Genomic DNA, 27,471 nt, shown 5'->3' with positions numbered 1-27,471 from the left:
ACTTTAAAGGGAAAGCTCTCCCAGGCTTTTTTATGGTAGACCTGGAGTTCTCCGTTGTAAATGACTTGGATAACAGTGAAATCTGCTTGCTTAGCATGGCCTTTTTTTTTTTTTTCTTTTTTTTTTTTTTTTTTTTTATCGTTAATTAAACATCTTTCAGTAAGTCAAAATTTAACATTTGGAAGCTTTATCTGCTTCTCTCTTTCTCATGAATATAAAGGGAATGGCAGTTGCATGGATGTATCCAGAGCAGCAAGCCTTCTTATCAAACTCTGAGCAACTGCAGCCAGGTGACCTCATGAATGTGTTTGCTCCTTTGGAGGAAGTAAGGGTATGGTCTGTAGGTAGCATTGTATAATCTACTAAATATGAATATGCAAAAGAAACTAACAGTTGAACAGATTCAAAAGTAGTGTTATTGCTTTGATCATCTGTGCAATGAAAGAAAGTAGTTTTAAAATAAATCAGTAATCTACAATTTTTCATTTTTCATAAAATTAAATATAAAAATACTCTTAAAAATATGGTATCATTAGAAACTTTACTTTTTGCTTGCCTGCAGTGAGCCTTCCCCCAACTGCCTCAACATACACCAGTATTTGTGATCTCTCTAGAGCTCTTTCTAGTTTTGCTATATAATCTGCACTTACAAAGAGTATTTGGACTAGATTGTTGATTCAGACTCCATCTAATTACAGTAACCTAGGTGGCATTGGCTGCCTTATATATGGAATACTTGGTCCATTCTTTCCTGATTGCTCTGTGAAATGGATAGCATGAGTTACCTTACACCTAGCTGTTTTGTAACTGAATTGTTAAGTGCTTAGAATCTTTGTTTCAAGGGCCCTGGTATGATGTGAATCATGCTATTTGTGAGAGCTATATGCTTAGGTATTCCTTAGCATTTATCCAGCCCGAAACCAAGATAAACTTGTGTAGAAACACAGACTGACTGCAGGATTTCCCTTCTATGTTTTTATGCTTGGTCCTTCTGTTCTTCCTCCCAAATATATTTGCATGTTCTTCAGTAAGCACTGATTTGCAAATAACAAATGTTAAGGAGGTATACCCTTTTCCTACCTTTACCCTTTTTTGTAGGGAAAGACAGTTAAACTTGCTCCTAACTTTATTATTTTTCTTTCATACAAAAAGATTCCATGACCCTTGTGTATCTGTATCAATTTTCCTTTACACAGCCTGTTTCTCCTAGGTTTTCAGTTTAAAATGAGTAATTTTCAGTTTAAAATGTATGCGTCTCAAAGCTCTTAAGAGCATTCATGAGCTGAAGTTCGCCCTCCGTGTCACTGATGAGGAGTGGGCACTGCTTGCCAATGTTCCTTGCTGCTGCTAAGCTATAGCTATTTTTCTATTTCTAGGCACTGTCCTTTGCCATATCTCCATTCTCATTATATTTCTTCTTCTTTCTTTCTTAGTTTGTGGCTCCTTCTCCAAGTTTCCTCTGCAGCAGCATGTCTGTGTTGGAGTTTGACTCTCTGAGATGGGTGATAGGAGTTCTTGAAGCACACCTCAACTGCTGCCTGAGCTTACTGGTGTGTCAGGTGAGCAGGTCTTGCATGGCTGAGCTAAGGAGGCCTGAGGCAGCAGACAGGAAAGGTGAGTGTCTCTCTGGAAACACCCTGCTGTCTCACCCTCACGTACAAGACTCCATCCCATTAAGCACCCATAGCAATGCAGCTGTACTTGCTCTTCTGCTTGCTTTAGCCCTTGCAGGTTGGAGAAGAATATAGTATAAAGCTGCTACTTCTCCATCCCTGACTTTGCACTGGTCCCAGCTAAGGGGTGGCCACCAGTCTTTTTAATCTTGTTGTTTTCTGTAAGGGCAAAGGAGTGTTGTAAATGTCTAAATGGTATCTGTGGAACATTCCAGCTGAAACTTCATCTCTCAAGCATAATCTAACAGAGGGAAATAAGGCCGTTCATTATGTACAGTCTATCTGTTTTAGAGAGGGGAAATGCAGGGTTTTTAAGTATATTTATATGAAACAAGGGATGTTTTAGTCCTATTTCAAAATGGTAGTTTTCTTGGTTTTGTGTGTGAATTTATCAACAATGTGTTCTATTGTTTCAAAGCACGGTCTGAGTATCGTTAGGTTTAATGATCAGGGAGAAAGAGAAAAGAGCAAAAGAAACTGAGGGGAAGTAGAGAGGGCAGTGAAATGAATTGGTGGTTGGTTAAAGCATGCAGAAGCACTACGGCCCTTGACTGGAGGGGCTAGAAGGAAGGAGACCGGATCTGATAGCTGTTAATCCAAATGAACACAAGAGGGCTACAGTAACATTTTTTCTTGATGGAAGTAGAATTCTGTATGGACCTTTATTAATGTTTACCTACCTTTTGGTCTGATCTTAGTTTTCTACAGCTAGGAAATGGAATAAAATGCTGCTTGACACCCTTTAAGTGCTTGTGTACCCCTGTCAGTTCAGTGCAGGCTATAATGGTTTGAGAATACAATTTTTACACTTCTTAATACTTTAAACTGCTGAAATGTTGGTGCTACTTATTGAATATGCCATTGCTGCTGATAAGTACAAAAATTGTGACACTGAAATATAATTCTGTATGTTCCTTAGGGATCTGAATGTTCTGTCTTGCGCTTAAGTTCTGGGGGATTCAGATCTTGTGAGGAAATGGCAAAAAGGAGTAAATGAAATGCAGGGAAAAATTGTCTAGAAAAGTACAACCCCCTGCCTAGTAATCAAGAGCAAGTGTTAGATTGTCTTTATTGATCCAAAGTACAATTAAAAGCTACCTCCTGCAGTTGAATATAGATTGAGCTTTTACATTTTTTCTTTCCCCTGTGGACCTAGTATTGAGTGGAAAAAAAAAACCTGCACAGCAGGTCTCCTGTAGAATCACCCAGTGTTCATGAACCTGAACTCCTTGGTTCACAACGGTCCGCTCGTCTGAAATAGTCCTTGGCTCTGTGTGCATGACAAAAACTCCCTGGCTTAGGTGAGTTGTTTAGATGCTGAAAAATGAGACCAAGGAGGGTGCTAGGTAGAATCAGTGTAAATGGTGAGTGCTGTGCTTCATTTGTTGTGGTACTCTGTGTGAGCAAGGAGACTTCTTTCTATAATACAAGGGTGTTTTTTCAGAAGGAATTGTTGCAGCTTTTCAGAAGAAAGCTACATTTTGTTCTCTTTCTGTTATTCTTTAGACAGCGGTCTCTGTCTCTTAATACATGACCTGTTAGGTTTCATTGTTTCCCTGAAAATGTACTTGGAATATAATTTTGCAATTAACTGTAGATCATTAGTGAATGTGTAGTTTTACCTATATGGCCCAAAATTAGCTTCTGCAGCCCTTAAAGCGTGAAGAAGTTAATAGGGCCTTGTGTAAAACTTGTTGCAGTTTAGGACTTCATCAGTCCATGGCATCTGACCTTTTAACAAAGACATCTGTTCAAATAAATAATGTCCAAATTCACCAGAACTTATTCCTAGGAGCTAGAAAAGCATCTCTATGCACATGAAACTCACTGAAGCCACTGTGACTCTCGATGTGAACATTTCTTATTTCCGAATGTGATAGCTGCTAGAAGAGTAGAATGCAGAGCTCGAGGCTGCACCATCCAGTAGGGAGGGNAAAAAAAAAAAAAAAAAAAAAAAAAAAAAAAAAAAAAAAAAAAAAAAAAAAAAAAAAAAAAAGCTGCCTGCCTTAAAAGCCTTTTCAAAGGCCCCTTAAGGAAGGGATATGAGCATTTTCCACCAGGCAAAGATAAAATCCAGAAGAGAAGGGCCTCCATCTTTTTGCAGCCTGTTTTGAGTTTGTGGAATAACTTTGTGTTACTTTGCAAGCTTTGGTGTCCAGATTAATTAACGTGGCCTAAGGGAAAGACCCAAAGGAGTTGGGAAAGACCCAGATTCCACGGTGAGGAATTTGCCTGGCTTGCTGTGCTCTCCCATCAGTTTACCTGGCACAGCCATTCTCCTGCATCCCCCATTCCCCTTGCTATGCAATGCTGATAACCATCAGTAGTTTCCACTAGGAAGGTTTGAGCTATCATCTTTATTACAAGTGTATGCAGGCACACTGTGCTAGTGGTGGTGAGGAACAGGAAAATTCCAACTATCTATGACTTCTAGTTAGTCATTAAGTACAGTCTGGCTTTCTGTGCTGAAAAACGTCAACCTGGGCATGGTCTTATATTTGCAGTCTTTCTTCTATAGGGCAACAAATTTCTTAACTCTGCTGCTAACTTTCAAGATTGGCCATAATATGTTAATGTTTGCCACTGTTGTTAATGTGCACTGCATGCACAATATATTTGCTGCTGCTTCTTTCTGATATACTTGTAAAAAACACAAAAACTCATTCTCTTGAGTTCGAATTAGGTCTTTACATAGAAAAGTAAGATTATTGCAATGAGATTGTTAAGCAAAAAATATTATTGCCCATCACTGGAGTAAACGGGAGCATACAGCTATGTGGGATGTAGGCTACTGAAAAGAGTTGTTTTCATTAAACTTTTTTTTTGAGGGAGGAGGGAGAGGAATGCTCAGCCATTAATTTATATTTTTTTTTTGAGACAAATTGGGAAAACATTGATACCCTGCATCTCCAATACAGCAAGCTGTGGTGTCTGCATACTTGCAGCACAGGTCAGTCCAGTTCCAAGTGTGCATGCCTAGAGTACCAGCTGGCTTTCAGAGACCAGGCTTTCCAAATTCTGCTGGTGATCTCAGTGGACATCCGTTGCTCACCAACACTGAGGAACATTTGGGTTTTAACTGCAGAGTTGGCTCTCTGCCATTCTGGAGAAACCAGATGTTTATCCCTGCGGGGAGGTAGTATTCATGCCTTTCAGCATAGTTAGCATGGCAGCTTTTGTGGCCTGTTTACTCATCTGAGCTACCTTTCAGAAAACCTAGCAAAAGGTTTTGTTCTGCTTTATCAGATGCTGATTGCAATAAGCATGTATTCAGCGAGCTCACTGACAGCAAAGCCAGTGGGGCCAGTGCTGACAGACGTTCTTGTGGCATACTGTGTACTGCACCGCAGCTGAACAGTAAAAGGCAAATTTTCTTGTGGTCTGTAGTTACTGCTGCATTACAGGCCTAGGATGTGCAGTCAGAAAGTAGAGGCAAGCAAGCAAATGAAGTATTTGTGAGATCTGTAGAGAGCTGGAGCTCACATTTCTTGTGTTACATACCACAGAAGTAAAACAGAGCACTAGTCTGCAGCAACACACTGAGCAGCATGCAGCTTGCTACCTGGCAGAACTGGGTTGAAATACAGAGAAATTAGAACTGAGCAAGTAGCAGTAAAGGAGTCTAGGAAAGGTGTGTCTATACAGACCAAGTTGTAGCTTAGGGAGAAGAAGGGCTGTGCGTGTGCAAGCAAATGCATGAATTACCTCCATGCTGCTAAATGAGAGAATAAGGATCACACCTCTTCATAAATATTCATACTGACCTGCATTCTGTATGGTTAAGGGGGTATAGTTGGAAGAGTGATTTAGGCATAGGTTGAAGTATAGATATATGCCTAGAAACCTGCCTCCTTTAGAGGATGAAATCTGTTTACTAGTGATAGTGTTTTCTCGCTGTAAAATCAGTTATTTTTTTCTTGATGTTTTTGAACACCCTATTTCTGTTAGTTATAAAGATAGTTCTTCCTTCTTTTCCCTAAAAACATGAATTCTTCAAAATTTTCAGGGAGAAAAACAGGAAAAATTCTGAAGGTTTTCTGGAATAGGGATATCATCCTTCCTTCCCTTCTCACTGTGCTCTTGCAAACAAGTTTTTCCAGCTGTGAATGGACTTCAGCCCAGCTTGGCCTCCCAGCTGTGCACACACAGTCGCTTTTGTCAGGGGGTCTTGCCCTGTTGCCCAAGCACACAGGCTGAAAGGGGTTGACCAGCGTTGGCTGCTGTTGACACCACGCTATCCCCCAGCATCTCTGAGCTCCTTCAGGTTTCTCTTTTTCTCTGATGACTTGGATGCACCCAGAGTCACATGCAAAAGCGGGGCGCTGCAGTCAGCGGCTCTGGCTGTAGCGGATGGGAACCATACCCCGAGCCCAGACACACCAAAGGTGGGGTTGTGCACTGGGGAACATCTCGCTGTTAGACAGTAAGCAATTAAACTTCCTCCTCGTTAAATGCTTCCGTGGTGCAGTGTGTATCCAGATCAGGCCCATGGTAAGAGCTCGAGATGCCAGAGGCTGTGTTTAGAGCGTTTGATTCACATGCTGGGTTGGAGGATGTTGCATATGCTTTTGGCAGCAGTTCCTTGTCAGCAAATCCTTGCCAGAGGTTACAAGGATTTGCTGATCAGCTGGCAGAGCTGCTTGTGCAAGTGCTTTCTAATCTGGCTCTCTTAAAAAGAGCAGGTTGGCAACGTCCAGCGTTTTAAGATATTTAAGCTAACCCAGTTTTGACTGAGGTGGGCCATAAGGTAATTGTGTAGCTCCATCAGCAGATCTGAAGGGTGCGAAGAGGGGAAGGGATGGAAAGAAGTAGCTGGAGCCACGACAGGGTATGAAGTGCGTTTTAATAAAAACGCTGGTTTCGCCGGGACGAGAAGGGCTGCCTTTGAGCAGTTCTTAAGGCACATAAGGGGGGATTTCTGGGGTTGGACAGTGCGGCGGCAGTCCCGGCCGGCCCTCCCCGCCCTCAGCGCCTTCGCCTCTGAGGAGAGGCGCCCGCGGGCGCTCTGCCGAGGTGCCCCGCTGGTGCGGCTGGGTGCGCCGCTCCCTCTTTCAGTCACCGAGCCGCCCGTCTGCCCGCGCTGCTTGTCCCAGCTCTCCCGGGAGCGCGCGGAGGGGAAGCGGCGGCGGCGGCCGGCCTGGCCGCCCCCTCCGGGCAGCGCGGCCGCGCGAGGCAGCCAACGGCCGCGCGTAACGGCCGGCAGGTGCCAGCAGGTGCGCGCGGCGGGGCGGGGGCGGGCGCGCCCGGGGACTTTCCGGCCGGGGCATTGTGGGAAGGCGGGATGCGCGGCCGCGGCCTCACCTGGCGCGGCGGCCGCCAGCAGCCGCGCCGGGCCGCAGCCCGCCGCCGCGACGCCATGGTAAGTGCGCGGGGCCGCGCCGCGCCGCGCCGCCCGGCGAGTGCGCCCCGCCGGCCGGGCAGCCCCCGCGGCCTCACGGCCCGGCCCGGCCGCGCCGCGCCGCGCGCCTCCTCCCGGTGCCCGGGCCGGGCTCGCTGGCGCCTGTAGCTGCGCGGCCGCCCTCGCCCCGCCGCCAGGCAGCCGTGCCCCGGGGTAGCTCGACCCTCTCCGGCTTGCTCGGCGCCTGCAGGCCGCCGCTCTGCGCTCCGGAGACCGTCCGCTGCTTCGGCATCGCCAGGGCGCTCGTCAGGTTTCGCCGCGGGTGTTCGCTTCCTGGGAACCGAAAACCGACGGATGCGTTTGTACACTGCTCAAAAACCTGAGTTCTGGCAGAGATGAGTTTCTAAACGTTAGTCGTTCTGCAGGAGTTCTGGCAACTTGAATATTGCTGTCCTCGCACTCGTTAGGGTAGAGAGCAGACACTGAGACCAAGCGTAAACACCTCACTTGTGTTCCCAGCCCTGGAGAAAAAGTAACTTTGATTCCTGAAAAATCCGTTTGTTGGAATGAGCTGATGTGCCTTTTAACAGGTATAAAAGCTCTTCTTTAAAAAGTGCTTTCTAGCTTGCTTGTTAGGGCTGCCTCAGTTGTTCTGGGAAGCTGAGATACTATTTCCAAGGGAATTTTAAGAAGGTTACACTTGTTCTAAGGAAACAAATGTTTTATTCATCGTTTCCTATGTTGAGCCGTTGGGGAGGACCTCAGGTCACACTGAAAACCTTCCATAGGCAACTAGGAAAGCAAATCTGTGATATATAGAGATTTCATAAAGTCTTCTGTAACTTAAGGAGCGGAGGTTCTGGTCAGTTCTAGTGCCTGGAGAGTATCGAGTTTAGTTTTGTATAGATTTGTATGTTTTAACTGACTCTGAAGTCTAAATGGTGCAGTTTCGGGCTGCGGGTTTTCTTGTGATAGGAACATTTTGGAGGAGTGCTTTTCCAGATAGATTCCCTGGTGTCTTAAAAGCTGTGATCTTGCACATCAATCTTGCCTCTATCTATCTCAGCTGCCTTGTGATCTTGCACATCAATCTTGCCTCTATCTATCTCAGCTGCCTGTTCCAATGGCAGTTGCAGAGCAGTAGTCTTTAAGACCTCTACCTTTGTCAAGATTGTCTGAAGCTGCTTAGTCAGGTTCAGAAATGAAATGATCAGAGCATGTACCATCTGTGTGTGGTTAGAAGAACCTTGTATTGGTTGGAACCACAGCTGAAAAAACTCATCTACATATGCTGGGGTTCATGATAAAATGGTGAGCTTGCATTAGAAGTAATGTATTTGTGTGAAAGAGACGGTTAGTGGATCTGGTTCTCTTTCATGTGTGTGGTATATTGGCATACAATCCACGTGTGCACCTAGGGTCCACATCTGGGCATCAGTGGCAGCAGCCTCTTGTCTTAGCTCAGATCAGCATGGCGTGTGGGCAGCAACTCTCCGGTTTAAAGGGTTACAGCACAGGATCCTGCAAGGGAAGTCTTTAGTAGTGACTATTCAGAGTTGTCCTTGTCACACTTGGTGGTTTGCTGGGATCAGAAAAAAGTTGCTGTGATTATCTTTTTGTTAAATGTGACAGCTGACATCCTCAGAATAATGGCTAGATTTTCCCCAAGTAGAACTATGGATTCTCAAGCAGTAAGATGGTCAGTGGTTCCTCTTAATTGAGAAACCATCTCGTTGCTTGGTAATTCAGAGTTTGGGCAGGTTCTGTGAGCCTACCCCAGGCTTCTGTCTTGCCCAGTGTGCCCACTGTGTACATCTGTAGTGTGAGTTACCAGTAGTGCAACTGAAAAGAAGCCTCTCAATTCTTGTTCTTTGGGGACCAAATTTTTATGGTTGGCTCTGTCATCAAAAGTGGAACTGGTTTTTTGTTGTTGATGGTGGTTTTTGTTCTTCCCTGCCCACTAGTTAAGCCAGAATGCACCTCCTCATACACGTAGGGCTAATTTACCATATTTAGAAAAATGTGCCTGTCATTGCATTTGTATATAGAACATGCACAATAATGAATTTATGGATGGCAGAGCAGTCTCCACGCCTTAGGCCTGCATACATAACCTTTCTGGTTACACCCTGAGACAGCCCTGCTCATTCATTTCCTTTCAGTAAAGCTTATGTAAACAAGTGGAGCTCCTATTTTGCCCTTGACTGTCAGTATGGGAGCTGATTTCAGGGAAGCTGATCTCAGAAGTCTCAGAAATATGGTGCATGCACTTCACAGATGCCAGTTTTTTAACGCACTCGTAATGGTCCCAAAGGAGCTTTGCTCACAATAGTGCTGTTTATTGACGATTTGGAGACTGTCTGTTGTATTGATTATTATAGTTTTATAAGGTGTGTATGCATTCTTACATTTTTTTTTCTTTTTCTGTGGTCACAGTACAAACACTTGCTGGCATAATCATGTTAACTAGTGGTCTGCCTTACTCTGCTATTGTAGAAACCCATGTTGATGGAAGGATGCTTTTGTCAGGGTACTCTTTAGGTTAAAATTCCTCTGTCATCCAGTCTCCATGAAGGGGTTGTTACATGGTGTTACAAATCAAAAAACAAAAGTCTTATCCAGACTGGCAACCTGAGAACTTTCAGTAAGGCATTTAAACTCGCTCACAGTAGATCACTTCCTCTTGTTTAGAGTTTATAGTTGTGCTTGCCACATGTATCATATGTTTTGAGATCTGAGTGGAAGGTACTTGTGCAAATGGTACCGTATCTTGGCAAGAAAATTGTTTTGGTGGAAAAGCTCTGTTGCAAATTTTCAGAGAAGTTTCAGGAAAGAGTCTGTTTAGCAAAGCTTGCTTCACATCCTGCTGAGAAAGACTGATTTTCTGCCTAGCTACTGCTTTGTGCAGTGCATTTTTTTAAAGGGCTTTTCAGAAAAAAAGACTAGATTCAGCTCCCTGCAATAAAAAGGCAAGTGTTATGGATGCAGCTGACACTGTATGGTTGCAGCAGAGAGAAACATGCCATGAAGGGTTGCCCTCTGAATAGACAGAGAAGGCAAAGGTCAGGGAAAGAACAGAGAGGAGAAAATGATTTGTTTCCCCACGGACATACATTGCTGTAGTCTTCCGTGCCTGTAAGTATTGCAACACCTCGATCCTGCCACCTCAGTGTTATCAGAGTTTGTCTGATAATAGCACATGGCTCTGCTTGCATAGCTTTAAGCACAGAACTAGCGCCTACATTGTAAATGGCCTGCTTCCTTTCTACCTGTGATTTTCATCAGTACAGTGCGAAAAAATCGGTACCTCTGGACATGATCTGAAACCCAAAGAAAGATCGGAGTAATCCCACCAAGGAATAGGATAAGTCTAACAATTTATTTGGCCTGCATAGAGAAAGAATTGGTAAGCGACCTTTCTACTTACCGAGAAATCTGATACTAGTCCCTGATCTTGAAGCTTGAGCAGACATATTTGAGAAACTGCAGTCACTTCAACACACCTGTCTGGTGTCTGGAAATAAGCTTTCAGTTATTCTGAATATTGACTTCACTGACAGTTTCAATACCTCTTAATTGGTAAAATAAACACAGATCTATAAAAATGTTTTCATTGTTGCACAGGATTTGTTACCGAAGACTGAAAGAAGAACCTATGCTCTAGATCTTGCCTGCTTTTTTTCCACTCTGTGATATGGCTGTGTATCTATTGGTCTAGCAAAGATGGCAAACTTTGCCTCCAGGAATCTTTAAGTCTGAAAGACAAGAAGGGCAGCAGATTGGAATAGACGAGGGAGGGGAAAAAATTACACATAATTGAATCCTATTGTTTGAGACAGTGTTCTGCACAAAATTAGTTCATGTAGTATTTCGTTGCTTGTTTATCTTGTAGTGAACTATTACTGTGAGAATAGATAATGGTAGTGGCACTCATTTGAGAAGATCCTGAATAGATGGAGACTTTTCAGTTTGGAAAGAGATGGATATAGGGGAAATGAAAGAAATGTATAAAATCATAAGTGGTATAAAGAATGGTTCCTAACAAGAAGAGTCAGACTGCATCCTATGAAATTTTTAGGCATTAAATTTAAATAAAACAAAAGGAAATACTTTTTTTCACTCAGTCTAGATGGAAGCTTTTTAATCTTTTGCCAAGGAGTGCTGTAGGTTTCAGATTTCTTAGAAGTTTGTAATCCCTGAGTGGTGACGTGGACTTCTTCCAACTATGGTATCTCTTGAGTACTCCTGATTGTTGCAGAGTCCCATTGTTACACTGGAGACCACTCTAGGCTTGTTGACCATACATGAATTGCAATGTATACTTCACTATCTGTGGCTGGGAAGCTTATTTTTGGAGAGCAAAAGAAGAAATGTCACACGAGATCATCAGCTGATCCTTTGCTTAAGTACATTTTTAATACTTTCACAAATAAGGAAATTTGTAGGCATGTCTCAGGAATTACTAGGATGTAGTTACTTTGGGGTAGGCAAATGCAGGGAGAAGGTTGGAGAGGTGATGGGAAGCCTTTGCCTCTGGCATATCTGACTGTATGAGAACACAGCTGGGTAATGAGGAGGCAAGAAAATGAGGCCAAGCTTGTGGATCATGTAAGATGTTTGTGCCTTGGCTGCTCTTGCTTTTAATGGATGCCTTCAGAAGGTCTGTGGGATGGCTTATAAAGATTGGGATTTTTAAGTAATTAGAATAAGATACAGAAAAACAGCAAAGTATCAAAATGATGCAGGCATTGAGGAGACTGCCTGATCAGAGATGGCAGACAGAGCTGCTCCTCTCTGCAGTATTTATAAGATTCATGCTTTGTCCTCATCAGGCATTTATGTGAGCCAGTAGTTGTCTTCCCACTGGTGCCTAAATTAAAACTTTGCTGCTTTTGTGAAAACAAATCTTCCTGTACCAGCTACTAATTACAATCTATGCCCTTCATTTTCCTACTGTCCTATTCCTGCAGGCTGTCCTCTGCCTTTCCCTGGTTACTTTGAGTGTATACATTGCTGAGTGGCCAGGCCTGGCCTTTGCAGTTTTGCAAGTGTTGCAGAAGTTTGAGAAGGCTTAAGACACCCAGTCATGCACAAATCGGGTTTATTTGTGAGTAGGAATACATCATGCAGAGCCAGTGGGGTAGGCTGGAAATATCAAAATTTACATTTGAACGTTTGAAGGCAAGCATGACAGGTCTTTCTGGGCAGACATGTCTTTCTGGCCTAATGTGCCCTCAATTTATGTTTCTCAGTACCACAGATTTAACCCCTGGTGCTGCATCCTCTGATATTTTTTCTTCTCTGATTTGATGAATTCATGTAAAGTGCTCGTCTGCTATCCTCTGTTCAGACCTAAGCAAGGTCCTCCTCAAGAGGAGATAGGGCATTAGAAGTCGTATTGGCCAGCCAGTAAATGTCTATTACTGGCATATTGGTTGCCACTGGGACTTGAAGGTGGGTTCTGTCAGCTGCTTTTAGTTCTCAGGAGCTCATGAGCTAGTGTAGCAATTTCTGCATGATTGTCACCCTTTGCTTGGCCCCTGGAGGTGAGTAATAGATGCAAAGCACAAAGAAATGAGACATCGAATTGCCTTTATGTTTGATGAAAATGCAGAAATTTACCATATTCCGCCTTTGTGAACTAAATGCTGCAAGGTGAATGTGTGAAGTGTGCAGTGGGTGTCTAGTTGTCCAGTCCAAGCTCTGGAAAAACCATGAGGGTGGCTAAACAACCTACTACAAAATGAAACTCCAAACTCATAACCACTAGGCTGTGGAGTGTAATGGACTTCATTCTCTTCCCAGAATAATGCATATTCTACTTGGTGTCTCTTTCTGGATTTGATCTCTCCTACATAGCTTATTAGGTATCAGGTCCGACCAAAACAGGAAAGAATATAAAGGCCAATGTCACAAATGACCTGAACTGAGAAAGGCTAGTCCAGTAGCTGAGGTAGTAGTCACAGACTCAAATCCAATTCCTTGCTTTACTGCAGACTTCCATTTAGTATTAATCCTCTCTGCTTCTGACCCCGTTAGTTAAACAGAGGAGAGCATATTACAGATAGATGGTAAGCTGGAGGGTGTGACTACTGAAAAGCAGCCAATTAGTTTTCAATTTTAGTTCATTATTAATCTGTATCTATGCTTATTTAAGCTATGAAATAAGGCCTTTGCAGACCTGTCTCTTCAGAGATGTATACGTAATGACCCTGTGTAGAGCAGCAAATAGCTGTGGGTAGGGGCTAGGGCCTCATACACATCCTTTCCACTAATTCTCATGGCAAGACCTGCCATATAGCAGAATAACTAGAATAACTGAATTTGGCCCAAAAACTTGCAGTCAAACAACTTTAATTCTGGAGGCAAAATTTTGGGCCAGTATAAAGCATTTATGAGATTCTGTACTCCACCTCTCCCTTCCCTAAACAGTGGTTGCTTCTTTCACATTTAGGTTATTAAATCCGTGTTTGTTTTTTCCTTAATAAAAAAAAGTGTCAATTCAAATGGAAAACTGAGATTTTTCTCTGTTGGAAAATGGAATGAAATGCTAAATGAAGTACTTCAGTGTTTCCAAAAAATGACTCGCATTCTCTTTCCAAGTCATTCACAAATATGATCCAAAAATACAGGTACCTTTGATCCTGCTGGAGCTCAGATTTTCGCCTTGCATCTCTGCTGAGATGATGCATGAGAGCTGAAGGAACCTGTGCTAGGCTGGTGCAAGACCGGGAATGTCTCTGTGCCACCAGCATTGCCGCCTTCGGTGGGAGCATTTGCTAGCTGGCTGAGGAGCTCGGGCCACTCTCATATCTCTCTGTGGTGGCCCCGCACACCAGCACAAAGCTTGTAAGCTTTGCTCCTGGAGGCAGGGGAAACCACTGCAGGACTTTGCAAGTAACTGATGGAAGTAAACGGGAAATGAGAACAGAAGAGGCTGCAGCTACTGCCAGAGCCCATTGGGCTGGAGTTTAGCTCTGTTTCTTCACAGTGTTCGAAGAATAGCCTGGGAGATGGCTTCTTGTGATGATAAAATACACTGGGGCTAGTGTGACTCACAAGCTGTTCAGCTTCGTTTAATCCTCTGCTGTGAAAATGTTTTTACAAAACCCCACAAACCTGAAACAGCCTTGACACTTCCCCTGCCTTCTGCTGAGTCATTTCTTTGGGGACAGCTGTCAGCGATTTGGTCAGCCTCTTACCCGAGCTACCTCCTCATAGCAGCCTGACATTTTTTTTTTTTTTGCTGTAACAATGTACAAACAAATAAAAACAGCCCCGAGACCCCCACCCAGGAGGCAGAAGGGATGTGATTATGTAGTTCCTAATTGTTCTGAATGTCTTCAAATTATATTGCTTTCTGTGAGGACAGCTAGCGAGCATCACGGCAGCTATCAGGCTCGGGTGCTGAGGCTTTCCTGTTTTTCTGATTCACGTTGCTGTGGTTCTGTCACTGGGCTGTTCTCAAGTTGCAGAAGTCAGGGTTTATGCAGACTCCCTGCCGGGATTTGTTCTTGCTTATTGCCTGTAGACTGGAGTAATTCCACTTACATGAATGAAAAAGTACCAATTGAAAAAACTGAGAATAATTATCCTCTGTAATACCTGGACATCATTACATACATTTACATCTTGGAGATTTTAGGAGCTCTTTTAGAGGTTTTACGAGCGCTCTTGAAAAACCTGTCTTGGCTCCTCTTTTCTATGAAACACTAGAAAAAACAGACTTCCTTATTGGAAGGAGACCAGGAGCCCACCAGGAGGAGCGTGCAGGCTGGTCTTTATTGCAGGGAGGGTGTTATTGCAGGAGTGCTACCAATTTATGAGGCACAAGCCGGGATGAGGAGGATTAGAGCTGCTGAACCTGCTGGAGGCGGTAATAAACAGGAGTGGAAGGATGAGGGACGTGCAGCATCTCTACACTTGGTGCCAGTGTCACTGCGTCTACCCAGCAGCTACTGTGGTGCCAGAGACCCACCTGGACACAACCTCAGGGACTAAAAAGTTCCTCATTGCTGTTGTTTTCTGGCCCCAAGGTAGGGATTGAGAGTTAGAGGCTTCAAGAGGCTTTTGGCTCAGAACTTGAGTTCAGCTACACTGCTTCAAAATTATTAGTTTTATTTAACTCAAGTGAGCCTGTCAAGAAGGTTATCATCAGCAGGATCGATACTGCAATATAGTGCAAATATCCTTTAATCTCTCATATGCCAGTCAATTTAAAAATTTATTTCAGTTAAAAAATACAGGTGTTTTCTGCATCAAGTGAAAAATAAAATCAATGTGTAACTATAGTCACATGTGACTATACTGATCTGGCACAGGTTTTATTACATGAACTTTGAATGTGTTGTTCAATAGAAACCATTCAGAAATTTTCCTATTGAGGTGACGCTGGAAAGAATTCCAGGCCAGTTGTGCAACCATACTGCATTTTGGTTTTCTTCTGTTGCTGTTTTTCAATTATTTTTTTTTCTTTTTTCTGCTTTGCTTTCAACATACAGATTAAAAACGTGTTTTACAGTTTGAAGCTAAGATGCTACAGTATTTAACACATACATGCATTGACTGCAAATAAAAGCTTTAGTAACAGAGTAAACATGCAATGAAACATTTTTATTGAAGTAGCCTGTTTCTTTGATTTTACAAAATTGCTTTAAAAGCATATATGTAGTCACTAAGCAGAAGGGGGCCTTGTGCATTAGAAGTATTCCAAAATGCCTGTAATTCAGTATTTTAGTATTCTGTCTATCCTTGACTTGTTTAGATCGTTAGTATGTTGGGTGGCTGGTTGTCCATTCAGTATGTCGTTTTCATTCCACCCTAAAAGCCTGCCTTTCCGAGCCACACATCTGTTCACAGTAGCTCTGCATTTTTCTTGGAAATATTTTCAATATTTACTCTTTGCCCTCCCCAAAAAACACTAAACAGAATATTCTTTAAATATTTTGAATTGGAAAAGAAAGTCATCTAATGAATGAAATAATTTGGATGTCCATTATTTTTTAAAGAAACATTTTAGTGAAAGCGTTTTTGTTCATTTTCAGATATCTGTGTGTTGTAAAAAAAATTTCTGGACAGCTGTCTGTGTTGGAAAAGATATTTTGTGTAATAAGAAGGAATAACAAATAGTAAAGGATAGGCAGATTATGAACCCAACTAGACTAAAACAGTATGAAAAGGAAAGGCAGACTTCAAGGGACCCAGAATGAGAGATCTGGTTAAGCTAAAAAGAAAACACTATGATATAAAGTTGCTTTGTTTCAACCAGGTACGGCCAGTCAGGCTGGTTTCCCGCAGGCGCTCTCAGCGGCGGTGGTCAAGTCAGCTGCCAAAGGTGTGGCTTTTTTCTCCCATTTCCTTTTTTGTGGTCCATGAGTTTTTCTTTATTCATACCTCATGTATTGCCTTACCTGTTGCCCCACTGTTACCTGCAGCCTACAAATCAGAACTCGGAGTTTTAAATTCTACCAAGCTCGCTATTTTAGGATAGTAGTCCATCATTTGCACTTACTAGTTAGTTGTGAATTCAATTTCTGTTTGTCAGAGGTGACTTCAGTCGGGGAGAGGTCAAGGCTTTTTAAGCTGAATTTAGAAAGGTTACAGCTGAAGCGCAGAGTTAAAGAACTGCGTGAGTGGTAGAGTTGCCTAGTTGAGCAGATTCTTGCAAGAACTCAGTAAAAAAGTGAAGCCCTGCTCCTTTCTGAGTCCTCCAGCTGCCAGTCTCCCCCTCTGCCCTCCCTACTGTCCCATCCTGGAAGGAGAGGAGAAGCATTTCTAGCATACATTCTTCTTGCAGTGTGGGGGGGGGGGGGATTAGATTCTCGCTGCACTGACCCTTTGAGTTTACCTTGTAGGAATAAATGTGGCATCTTTTAAATGCTTTTTCATTAGACTATAAACACAAAGAATGGGAGTGAAAAAAAACCCGCTTCGTGGAAATGAATGTTTCCACAATCAAGGACAAGGAACATATAAGCTGTTAGATTTGTGTTTATGCAGTGCTGCATCATTTCCAGGTTTATTGGTGCATCAGAATCTTTCCAGTGAGCTGTAATGAGAGGAATTACGTGAATGAGAAATGTGCTGTATCATATCAACATGGCTGGGCAGAGAAAAGCTGGCCTGAATGAAGTATCTATAGAAATTTGATATTAAGACTTACAGCAATTAAGCAATTTAATCTCTTGAGAATGTAATATTGTTTGCCTCCCAGCGCATTCTCCAGGTTGAGTGGAGTTTAGAAATTAGAAGAAGGAAGAAGAATCAGAAGAGGGAAAAAAAAACAGTATTGTTTTCTTCTAGGTATCTGCAACTTTCTAATACGCTGCTTTATTACAGGAGGTCTCAGCCAATAATATATACTTAGGCTTGAGGGTGGTGTATATTGTTTTGTTGCATGTAAAATTAGCATGGGGATGGGTTACAGTAATGGCTCTTACCTATTTTATAGCAGTAAATATTTCAATAATTGTAGAATTGATTATGGGGTATGCAGTTATATATTGCGTGTGAAATAGAGCATGGTGTAGAAGGCCGAGGAGACCAGATATTTGAAGCTTGTGTTTGAATCTCAATGCATTAACAAGTATCAATGGATATTTTCTGATTGCTTCAGGAAGATGCTGCCTTTTACTTATGGAAACGTACTAATCTTGGTGAAAAATCAACAGCATCTTTAGAAGAAACTTAGTGGACTTCAAGCAGTTTTAAATGGAGAGCAGTTCAGTTTCTTGTGAGAAGCATAACATGTTGAAGTCAATCTTCAGAAAATGGAAATAATGTTTGTGTTTAACCTGTTGGAGGTATATAGTTGCTGTCCTAGAGATATATGTATTACTTGTAGACATTCAGATTTTAGGTCCCGTGAGTCCGACAGTTGAACCTAAACTAGAATACAGTGGCATTATCTTCCTCTGTTGAAGCACTGCAAACAAATACATTTCTGAGAATGCAGGAAACTGTCTCAAATGATGTGATCTTATTTTCCTGTACATGCTCACAGCTTTACCAGAGATTCATTAACTCCCTGCACTTCCAGTTGAATCTGATCATCCTGTCCTATATGATTCAACACATTTTGGATGTGTGTTTATCACATAGCTGCTACCTGTGCCTTGTTACTCTCAAATGAACACCTGCTGGCCTGCCTCTTTGGAGCTGATGCTCTGCTTTTCAAAATACACTCATCTTTACAAAGGCTTTGAAGGTAATGTGCTATGCAGCAAGCCTTTCATTCATCTCGCTCCTGTTGGTGGACAAGTGTACAGACAATAAGTCCCTTCATTTACTGGAAAGGAGTATAGATAGTTGGAACATTACCAAGTCAAAAAACAATTGGTAATATGAACAGAGAAAGGCAAGAACATAGTGCTTTGATCTTCCCTGTAATCAGACCATGTGTAATGCCAGGAGCATAATTATTTTTATTTAGCAAACTTATCTGGAAAAGTATTATAGTACTCAACACAAGGCAGCTACAAAATCCTTGTAATTTTATCAAGTGCATTAGTCTAATGATAGAAAGAATCATATTTGCTGCTGTAGCAATCTTGCTACCGGTAGACAGGAATATAACAATCTACCTGTCCCTAAAATGATCCCATATTTCATGTCTTTTCTAAAGTTTTCAGAACTCTTATCTCCAGATTACTCAACAGTTATGTTACTTATTAGCTAGAGAATAGTTCTGGATTATGAATAAATGTCTTGTTTCAAATCCATCTGCTCATTTTTTTTCTTTTATTTTTAACCTGGAGCTTCTATGGTGCGCTTACCTGCTTTGACTTTACCAAAGTGCAGAATGACTTTTTTTCTTTACAGAAATCTGCATTGTAATCTTCATAGTAATTATTGTACCTTAACTTTAATCCTTACTGGGGAGATGAAGTGATGGGGATGTGTCAGCACAGGGATAAGCTGAGGTGGAAAACAAAGAGGGAGAAAGAACTAAGATGTAGATTGAGAAGCTAAAGGGGAAGTGCAGGGCGAGGCTGATGGGAATGGGAACATGACAAGGAGCCTGCCAGCCCCAAGCTCTCTTCCGTAGTAAGTTTGCTAGGTTTGGGAGCAGGTGAGGAGGAGGATGCTCTTATCCTTCTGCCTAGCTCCTTGTGACCACGGGGGAAGCTCTGTCTCTTTGCATGGGACTGTACCCACCATGCACATGGCTGTGACTGCAGTTACATGTCCTTCCTGTGAGTCCACAGCTCTCTAAGCATTGTTACTGGTGAGAAAAGTGGAGGGGTGGGGTGCCTGTCAAAAAGAATGTTTTCTTGAGCCATTGAAAACATCTCTATCCTCATGAAGTTTTTTTTTTTTTCGTTTAGCAGAGATCCCATTGAGATGGATGGTCATCCTAAAATAGATTTCCCACATTGTCAAAGCCATATCTGAGCTGAGAGTAGATGACTTGCTAGGCTGCTTGTAGACATACTATGGTCAGTTACTTTAATTTAATAATAAAAGTATTTGTATAAGTGTTAATTGATAATTTTCTCCTAAAAGCTCATTGGCTTTTAGGCCAATTTAAAAGATAACAGTTCTGTATCTCAATAATACTGCTAATGCTAAGCCTGAAAAATTATAACTGGCTTTAAAACTGAAATTTAGCAGAACGATACACATGCAGTGCTTTTTTAGTGTTGTAAAGTCCTAGGCCCTGAGGTTTGTCCTTTGTCATCATAATAAACTGTGTTTCATAATCTGGTGATTTCTTTTGTAAAATTTGTCAAGCTCCGTTTCCAAAGTAGTTGGTTGCTTTCTTCTGCTTCTCGTAGCCTCTGCGTGGATCCTGGTGTTTTATTTGTGACTTGAAATGATCAACTCAAATTCCATGATTGAATAATGTGATCTCTGCTCCCTTGCTCAGCCCTTAAACCTCAGTGACACCATGTCTAAAACTCACAGTGATGTTACAGGTGGCTTCACTAAGAGCTCACAGGTTTCCTTAGTCGCACATGGGCATGTTCTCCCTGCCACTCTGTGGACAAGAGGCTGGCTGTGGTCCTGGCATTAACCATGTTGCTTTGTTTACTCTAGATACACTTTATACTGCTGTTCAGTCGACAGGGGAAGTTAAGGCTTCAGAAGTGGTACACGACATTACCTGAGAAAGAGAAGAAAAAGATCACTCGAGAAATTGTTCAGATTATTCTGGCTCGCAATCAAAAAACAAGCAGTTTCATTGATTGGAAAGACCTCAAGCTTGTTTACAAAAGGTGTGAGTAATTTTATGAGAACATAAAACTATTATTCATATAAATACCATGAAAGCTAGAAGAGAAAAAGTAAATGCTCGCACTTTTTTTTTTTTAAAAAGTGCTAAGTGCCAGAGCATGATAGTAGATCTCTTCCGTCTTGAGTCTAACCCCCCTGCACGGTGTCCCTGGATAAGTCAGCAAGGTAAATTGTTAGATGAAAAATACTTGTTCAATTTGTTAAAAGAAAAAAAATAGGATAATATAATAAGTACTAATGGTTGAAATTCTGTTGGAAGGCTTTAGGCTTTACTCCCCTTTCTAGATCTTTAAGATAATCGACTGAGAAGTGTATTAGGCATTATCAGACTCCTAAAAGGTTGCAAGAAGTGTTCTGAGAGTTTTTTCAACATTTTGTCAATTTTTTTTCTTTGAAGAAATTGTTAATTCCTGTTTACTTTTCTGAACAAATTTTTGGTCTCCAGTACGTGATGCTTAGCAACAAGTGCTTTTTAATCCTTGTGAAATTATAGTAAACAAGATTAAGCTTAAATATAGCATACTATACAAACTAAGCAGCATCTCCTATTTAGCAAAAAATTGAACACCTTGTGGTGCAATGATAGATGTAAACATCTGATCAGATGCTATGACAAGTTGGGGCTCTAGCCACTGTACCAGAAAGAAAATTGGGTAGATTATTACTCCTATCTGAGGCTGATTTAAATGTAAAGTTTTGCTATGCTTATTAGTCGCTTGATAGCCTGCAAGCTTGCTGAGCTGTAACTCCTTCCACTTTTATTTTTACATATATATATATATATATATATATTTATATATAAAATAAAGAACAAATAACTCATTCCACAGTTAATTCACTCCGCTTGCCTATAAAGCTGCTGCAGCAGATGAGGTAGACCTCTGAAGTGTTCCTTGGTGTTCATTTTGCTAAGAACCAGTGTTGGGATTCTAACATTCCAAAGATTTCCCACTTAGCAAGGGTAGCCTTTTTCTTAAACTAAATTAATAATCAGTTTAACTTACTTTCTCTTTTTAAGTGTTACATGGGACATGGTGAGAAAGAGAAAAACAAGCTATTTTAGAGAGCAGATAGACATTATCTCTTGATTTGTTGCTTTGCAAAGAGCAAAGCACTGAGAATCCATTTGTTTGCTCTCATGTTTTTGCCTTTGTTTTTCCAGGTATGCTAGTTTGTACTTCTGTTGTGCAATAGAAGACCAGGATAATGAGCTCCTGACACTAGAGGTTGTCCATCGATATGTAGAGCTACTGGACAGATACTTTGGAAATGTAGGTTTATTTTCTGCTGCAAAATGTTAGTTTATCAGGCAGCCACAAATATAGTTATCCGTGGCTGCTCTGCTTCATGTTTCCATCTACACTGCTTGCCCTGATAGACTCTGCCTACCAAGTGGGACTCATTAGTAGAATATGTAATAAAATAATGCTGAAACTATCAAAAAAAAGTTGTTTTCCATCCTTTCTTCCAAAACAAAATCAATCTTGGTGTTTTGCATCTTCTTCTGGCAATAGAATTTGAGGGAAAAGCTAGAGGAAAATTATTTTTAAAAAGTCTGGGTGACAGTGTTCTAATTCTCCTTCCTGACATCTTCCGGTATGCTGGGGTTTTTTTGTTTGTTTGTTTGTTTTTGTTTTTTTGTTTCATGATACTGTGTAAGAATAAAGGGCATGTACAAGAGGAGGAAAAAAAAAGAAAGCCTGAAGAAGGTTCAAGTAAGTCTTTAAAGACTACAGGAGACCCATTTCTTCCATATATATTTTTGAAATTGTTCCCACTGCCTCAATTCATGCCTTATCTAAATCGCTGTGCCATGACTCATGTTTATACAGTCTCAAAACAAAGAAGCAGTTGGTCACTGTAAGGTCACTAGGACATGGAATTTGTCTTGCACTGTGAAGCTATATGTGAATGTACGTAATCCATATTACATGTGCTATGTAAGACCAACTATAAAGTTAGTAGACTAGGATAGGAAGTCAATTTTGTTCTCTGAAACTCGATACAAATATTATGTGTTATACAAAATCTAATAAATAGAAAATCTTTAGCCTATGTTTGTTCAGAGAATAATGATTTATGTGTGCAGAAGCTGTAATACTGTGTAATATGCAGTATCTTTCTTCACTCTGCTACCTGCCAAAAGAATTCATATATTGAATATGCTTGATAATTTAACAGCATTTGGCCCTGTAATATTTATAATGCTGTAAAATTGATTTAAATGTGGGGTGGGGTTTTTTGTTCTGCCAGGTGTGTGAGCTGGATATAATCTTTAATTTTGAAAAAGCTTATTTTATTCTTGATGAATTTATAATGGGTGGAGAAGTACAAGAAACTTCAAAGAGGTCTGCAGTGAAAGCTATAGAAGATTCTGACATGTTGCAAGAGGTAAGACATAAAAGGCAAACATTTCATCTTTCTGCAGCCTCTTTGTTCGACCGGAACTTGAAATACAGCTATATGCTCCTGGTATTTGGTTATCCAAATGTGTGTTAAGTTCCGTTTCACAAAGCATAACGGTTAAGGTAGCAGTTACGCAACACTTGAATTCAGCTGTCTTACATCTTATGAAATCAGCTGGAAGTTTCTTGCATTCTGCCACTGCTTTCTTTAGGTTAGCTAATACAGTTTCTTGGTCACTATGTTAAGAAGCAAGTTAAGATATATCTAAGATATTTATTTACTGTATACATACGTATGTGTAAATACGAAAAATTATTTCCCTAATAGTCTGGAAACAAATGAACTACCTATAGCATTTAAAATCAGAATAAGGGTATGCTGGAAACCTCTGTTTTTACCTGTAAGTACCTATGTAGATTTTGTACAAGCCACAGGTGTGTAACCTTTATTCAAAACCATGCGGGAATTCTCTTATGTAACTTATATTGTTGAGTCAGGAATGGCAAGAGAAGCTGAATGTAATGGATTTACTTCGTATTTCTGGATGATCTAATATTAAAGGAAATACCATGTTGATAGAAATATTATGTGAGTAGAGCCTTTTTCAAAGTGGTCTGGTATTTGCTCATGCTCGTAGACCAGCTACATGCCAAGGCCAGCTAGATATGGTGAGTTTAGCAATAACTGTGGTATGTTGTGATTTGAAGAACAGATTCTAAAAGGCCATTAAGATTTTTGAAGTAGCATTATTGTTAAATTTCAATCTGATCTAATTCCATGCAAAACTGTAACTGCCTTCAAAGAGAACAAGGTTTGTTTCAAAGACTTTATAGTATCCTACTTCACAGCTCCATAATGCCTCAATTGTTTCTTTCTTTTTTTCTCCAGACGGTGGAAGAGTACATGAACAAGCCTGCATTTTAATGTTAAAATTACCTGGAGAGAGATCTGCTGTATACACCTATAAAATACACGTATGAAATAGCTATCCAAAGTGCCAGATCCTCAGAGAAATACCAAAAACAAATAACTGAAGGGATTTATTTGTATAATGGTCAAGATGAAGGTCAGCTAATGTAGTAGCAGGTTTAACAGTTGCGTACCTGCATATACTGTATGTGAGTTTCTCAGAACTGTAATTACACTTGATTTACTCTCTCTTCCTTACTGGACTGAACACTTGTTTTATATGATGTCTTTTAGTGACAGAATTTGTCAAGCTAAAATGATATTCTCACAATACTTGGAAGAGGTATTTTTACTAGTTTTGGTCTGCTGCTGACTAAATGACTCTGGTTTTGTACAAATGTCCATTATTTTGAATGTAATGATTATTCTGGTCTAATAACAATTCTTCTTTCTAAAAATCAAGTTGTTGTGGACTCTGATTTCAGAAGCTTGTTCTGGACATATTAACCCATCTAGCATAAGAAGAAACATGCTTCTTTATGGAACAGCTACTTTCTTTTAGCAGTGCTATCTTTCATTTGTTTCCTGCTGTAGTCTCCTAATAAGATAATTCTTAACTGCTGTTAAACCACAATCTGCACCTCCATGTGATCTAGAAGACTTCTCTGTCTCTAAGCAGGCCTCTCCCAGGTTTAGTAGTCCTTTTGTTCCTGCATGCAGATGGCCTATTTCTGTGTCTTTCCCTTTGTTTTCTTATCCTCTTATTCCCTCTGGATCTAGAGAAAAGCTGCAGCCTTTGGAAGTACATGTCTTGAGAGTTGGAGATATCCTGGAGAGAAGAAATTAATCTATAGAGATTTTAGGGTGAAGCAGATCTCATGTACCTGTTGACTCACTGTTCACCACAGAGTCACAGAACAGTTGGAATTGGAAAGGACCTCTGGAAATCATCTGGTCCAAACCCCTGGCTCAAGGAGGGGCAGATTTCCGAGAGCTGTGTCCAATCAGACTTTCAATATCTCCAAGGATGGAGACTTCACAACCTCTCTTGGAAACCTCTTCCACCCTTACAGTGAAGTATTTTCTTGTCTTCTGATGGCATTTCCTATGCCCATTGCCTCTCATCCTGTAACAGGGCTCCACTGAGAAGAGTCTGGCTCTGTCTTCTTTATATCCTCCCATCAGATATTTGTATGCATTGGTAAGATCCCCTCTGAACCTTCTCTTTTTCTGTCCAATTCTCCAGCACTGGACCCAGCACTCCAGATTTGGCCTCACCAGTGCTGAGTAGAGGGGAAGGATCGCCTCCTTGACCTGCTGATAATGCTCTGCCTAATGCAGCCCAGGAGGCTGTTGGCCTTCTTTGTCACAGTGGTGCATTGCCGGCCTGTGTTCAACTTGTTGTCCACCAGACCCCCCAGGTCCTTCTCTGCACAGCTGATTTCCATACAGTTAGTCTCCAGCATGTATTGGTGCATGGGATTATTCCTCTCTAGGGGCAGGACTGTGCACTTCTCTTTGCTCAACTTTGAGAGATTCCTCTCTGTCCATTTCTCCAGTCCATGAGGTCCATCTAAATAGCAGCACAACTGTCTGGTGCATCAGTCATTCCTCCCAGTTTTGAGAGTTTTTGACCTCCAGCTGGACTTTCTGCTGCTGATCCCAACCCTCTGTGCTGGGCAGTTCGGCCAGTTTTCAATCCACCTCACTGTCCATTTATCTAGCCTGTACTTTATTGCCTTCTCTATGAGGATGTTTTGGGAGATATGACTGTCTTTATCCAATGACTGCATTTCTCAGTGCAGTTTTGTAGCCCCCAATTCACACACACTTTGGGGAATAAAACACTTTTTTGGAAGTTGAACATGGTCTGATTTTGTGAAGGCTGAACAGTTTAATCAACCTCATATAACTTTGCAAACTACACAAATGGGAAAAGAGTAAACTGGAAGAAAAAGAAATCAGTTGGGTTGTATGTCTTGTGTGTTATAAAACACTGTAGTTTTGTGTGGGGCAGCAGATGTGTTACCTTGCTCATCTCTCCATGAGTACATGATTTTTTTTGGCAGAGGTGTGTGTGGGGGATGAGGGAGTTGGATCTTGAGTAGTTTGCGCTCTCTATAGATGATTGAGCTGGCTTGGGGAGATTATTCCATTCTTTAATACTCTTCAAAGCTGAGAGAATTTCTATTTTATCTATCTTATCCCATTAATCGTAGCTAGATTTCTTTGTCTGTTTGTCAAATCATGAAATTAACCTGTACAGAATGTAGGTAAGTTATCAGACAAATATGCCAGGATAATCCCAGCATTGATTTGCATTTCCCTTCAATATTTACTCTCTTTGATTTCTGGGCTGCACAGTCGGTGTTTTTCTTAAGGGATTTTTGCAATCTTTAAATGTCTGCATGATTATTCTAAGTTTTTCATTGCTTCTTCCTTCTGTTTGTGTCTTCCTGGGAAGTGTGTTTTTTTTGTTTTTTTTTTCCTGAATGCGTGCTTTGACATAACACAATAACTTTGCTAATTATCAACCCTCTTATTTTATGCCTGTGTTACCTAGCCTATTAGTAAAACTGTGAGAAGCTGGTTCATAGTGTCATGCTGCTCATTTTATAATTACTTTATCCATCTTTTTCCTCTATTGATGTCAAAGGGATATGATCAGCACTGAAAAAATAGTGAAATTGCTGAAAGGCTTTTAATAGGTCTGAAGAAATCCAATTTAATAGTAAATTAATTAAATTGTGTGAGTTGTGTATTATTTTCTCATGGTTTGAAATGAAGTTATTTAAAGTGGAGTGTTTAATTGATTAAGAAGCCACTTTAGAATGTGTAAAGAGGCTCTTGACAGGTCTAACTCTTTGCTTTTATAAGTGACTTCAATTGAATCACTGGTACTTTTATTTGCTTTTACTCTTTTTCTGAGCCATACTGTGACTCTTTGTCTTTTATAACTGTCACGTTCCTTGAGTTTTGGAATATATCAAAATAGAATTTGCAAAAAGACAATGATTTCTTAATATGAATAAGGATATCATAAGACTGTCTTTCTGACCATTTTAAGAAGAACCATAAAACTCCCTCTTTCATTTCACATGAAGAATTCCTTACAAAGAAAGGTAATATATGAATTAGTGATATTTATGAGAGCAATACTAATATTGCATCTGAACTAAACAGTGTTGTCAAACTGATGTTAGTGTCAGCTTGAAAACTACAAAGGAATTCATCTGGTGTCCTCATCTTAGCACAAGTAACCATTGGGATATGTTGTGTCTGTTATGCTCATTGCTTTTGTGCTACCAAGTTGGATGGAAAGTATGTGATAAACACTTTAAGAGCTGTTAAATTATATTCTTACTCACATGTACAGATTCCTCTTCCTGTAGCTTGTCTATAGGCAAAAGAAAGTAGGCAGATGAGCCTCACTAAACAGGACTTTTCAAATGCCTCCTAAGTCCTGTTGATGTAGTGTACTTATGCACAAATTGGTGTAGAAATGTAAAACTTGTATTCAGGCTTTTTACAACTTTCAGTGAGAAATGGGTCATCCACCTAAGCGGTGTTATAATGGCATTCAGTTCAACTCTGAAGAGCAAAAGCCCGAATGAAACCCAGTTATTGTCAGGTTACCTTTAGGTCACTATGCCAAAACGTGTGCCATCTTCTTTGTTGAATGCCATCAACAGCAGGGTGTAGCTCATTGTAAGAGGTATGTCTCTCTTGGTATCTTAATTCTTTGTTAATTCTTAAATAGATTGTTGTGCATGCTCACAGATCTCTTAGAAGCATTCACCATGTCAGTTGTGCTGACTGTTTATGGTTCACTTTACAGTTTTTCTGGCTATTCTAGGTAATGCTCAATTTAGAACTTTCTGAGCTTACTTTCTGAGCCTATTATCAAAA

At 40.9% G+C, this 27,471-nt stretch overlaps 1 protein-coding gene across 2 annotated transcripts; it reads left to right on the top strand.

Annotated features, from left to right (window-relative positions):
* Positions 1-439: 439 nt before the first annotated feature.
* AP1S3 (adaptor related protein complex 1 subunit sigma 3) lies at positions 440-24,013 on the top strand. 2 transcript variants are annotated; one of them, XM_085298574.1, is made up of 5 exons: positions 440-1,559; positions 20,050-20,228; positions 21,410-21,518; positions 22,501-22,638; positions 23,542-24,013. In XM_085298574.1, the coding sequence occupies exons 1-5, from the start codon at positions 1,470-1,472 to the stop codon at positions 23,575-23,577; spliced, it is 552 nt and encodes a 183-aa protein (XP_085154700.1). In that variant the 5' UTR covers positions 440-1,469; the 3' UTR covers positions 23,578-24,013. The 2 variants fall into 2 exon arrangements, with proteins under 2 accessions (XP_085154700.1, XP_085154699.1); XM_085298573.1 differs by lacking the exon at positions 440-1,559 and adding an exon at positions 6,941-7,032.
* The last annotated feature ends 3,458 nt before the right edge of the window (positions 24,014-27,471 follow it).

Source organism: Rhea americana, unplaced genomic scaffold (genome assembly GCF_003343005.1).
Source record: "Rhea americana isolate MKP2758 unplaced genomic scaffold, rheAme1 scaffold_14, whole genome shotgun sequence".
Classification (NCBI taxonomy): domain Eukaryota; kingdom Metazoa; phylum Chordata; class Aves; order Rheiformes; family Rheidae; genus Rhea; species Rhea americana.
Note: the sequence above shows the minus strand (reverse complement) of the source record. Positions and strands in the feature narration are given on the sequence as shown.

Coding starts and splice junctions, on each gene's coding strand:
- AP1S3 (XM_085298574.1), top strand. CDS start 1,470: ATGTCTGTGTTGGAGTTTGACTCTCTGAGATGGGTGATAGGAGTTCTT. Junction 1,560..20,049: donor TGAGCTTACTGGTGTGTCAG/GTGAGCAGGTCT, acceptor TGTTTACTCTAG/ATACACTTTATACTGCTGTT. Junction 21,519..22,500: donor TGGACAGATACTTTGGAAAT/GTAGGTTTATTT, acceptor TTGTTCTGCCAG/GTGTGTGAGCTGGATATAAT.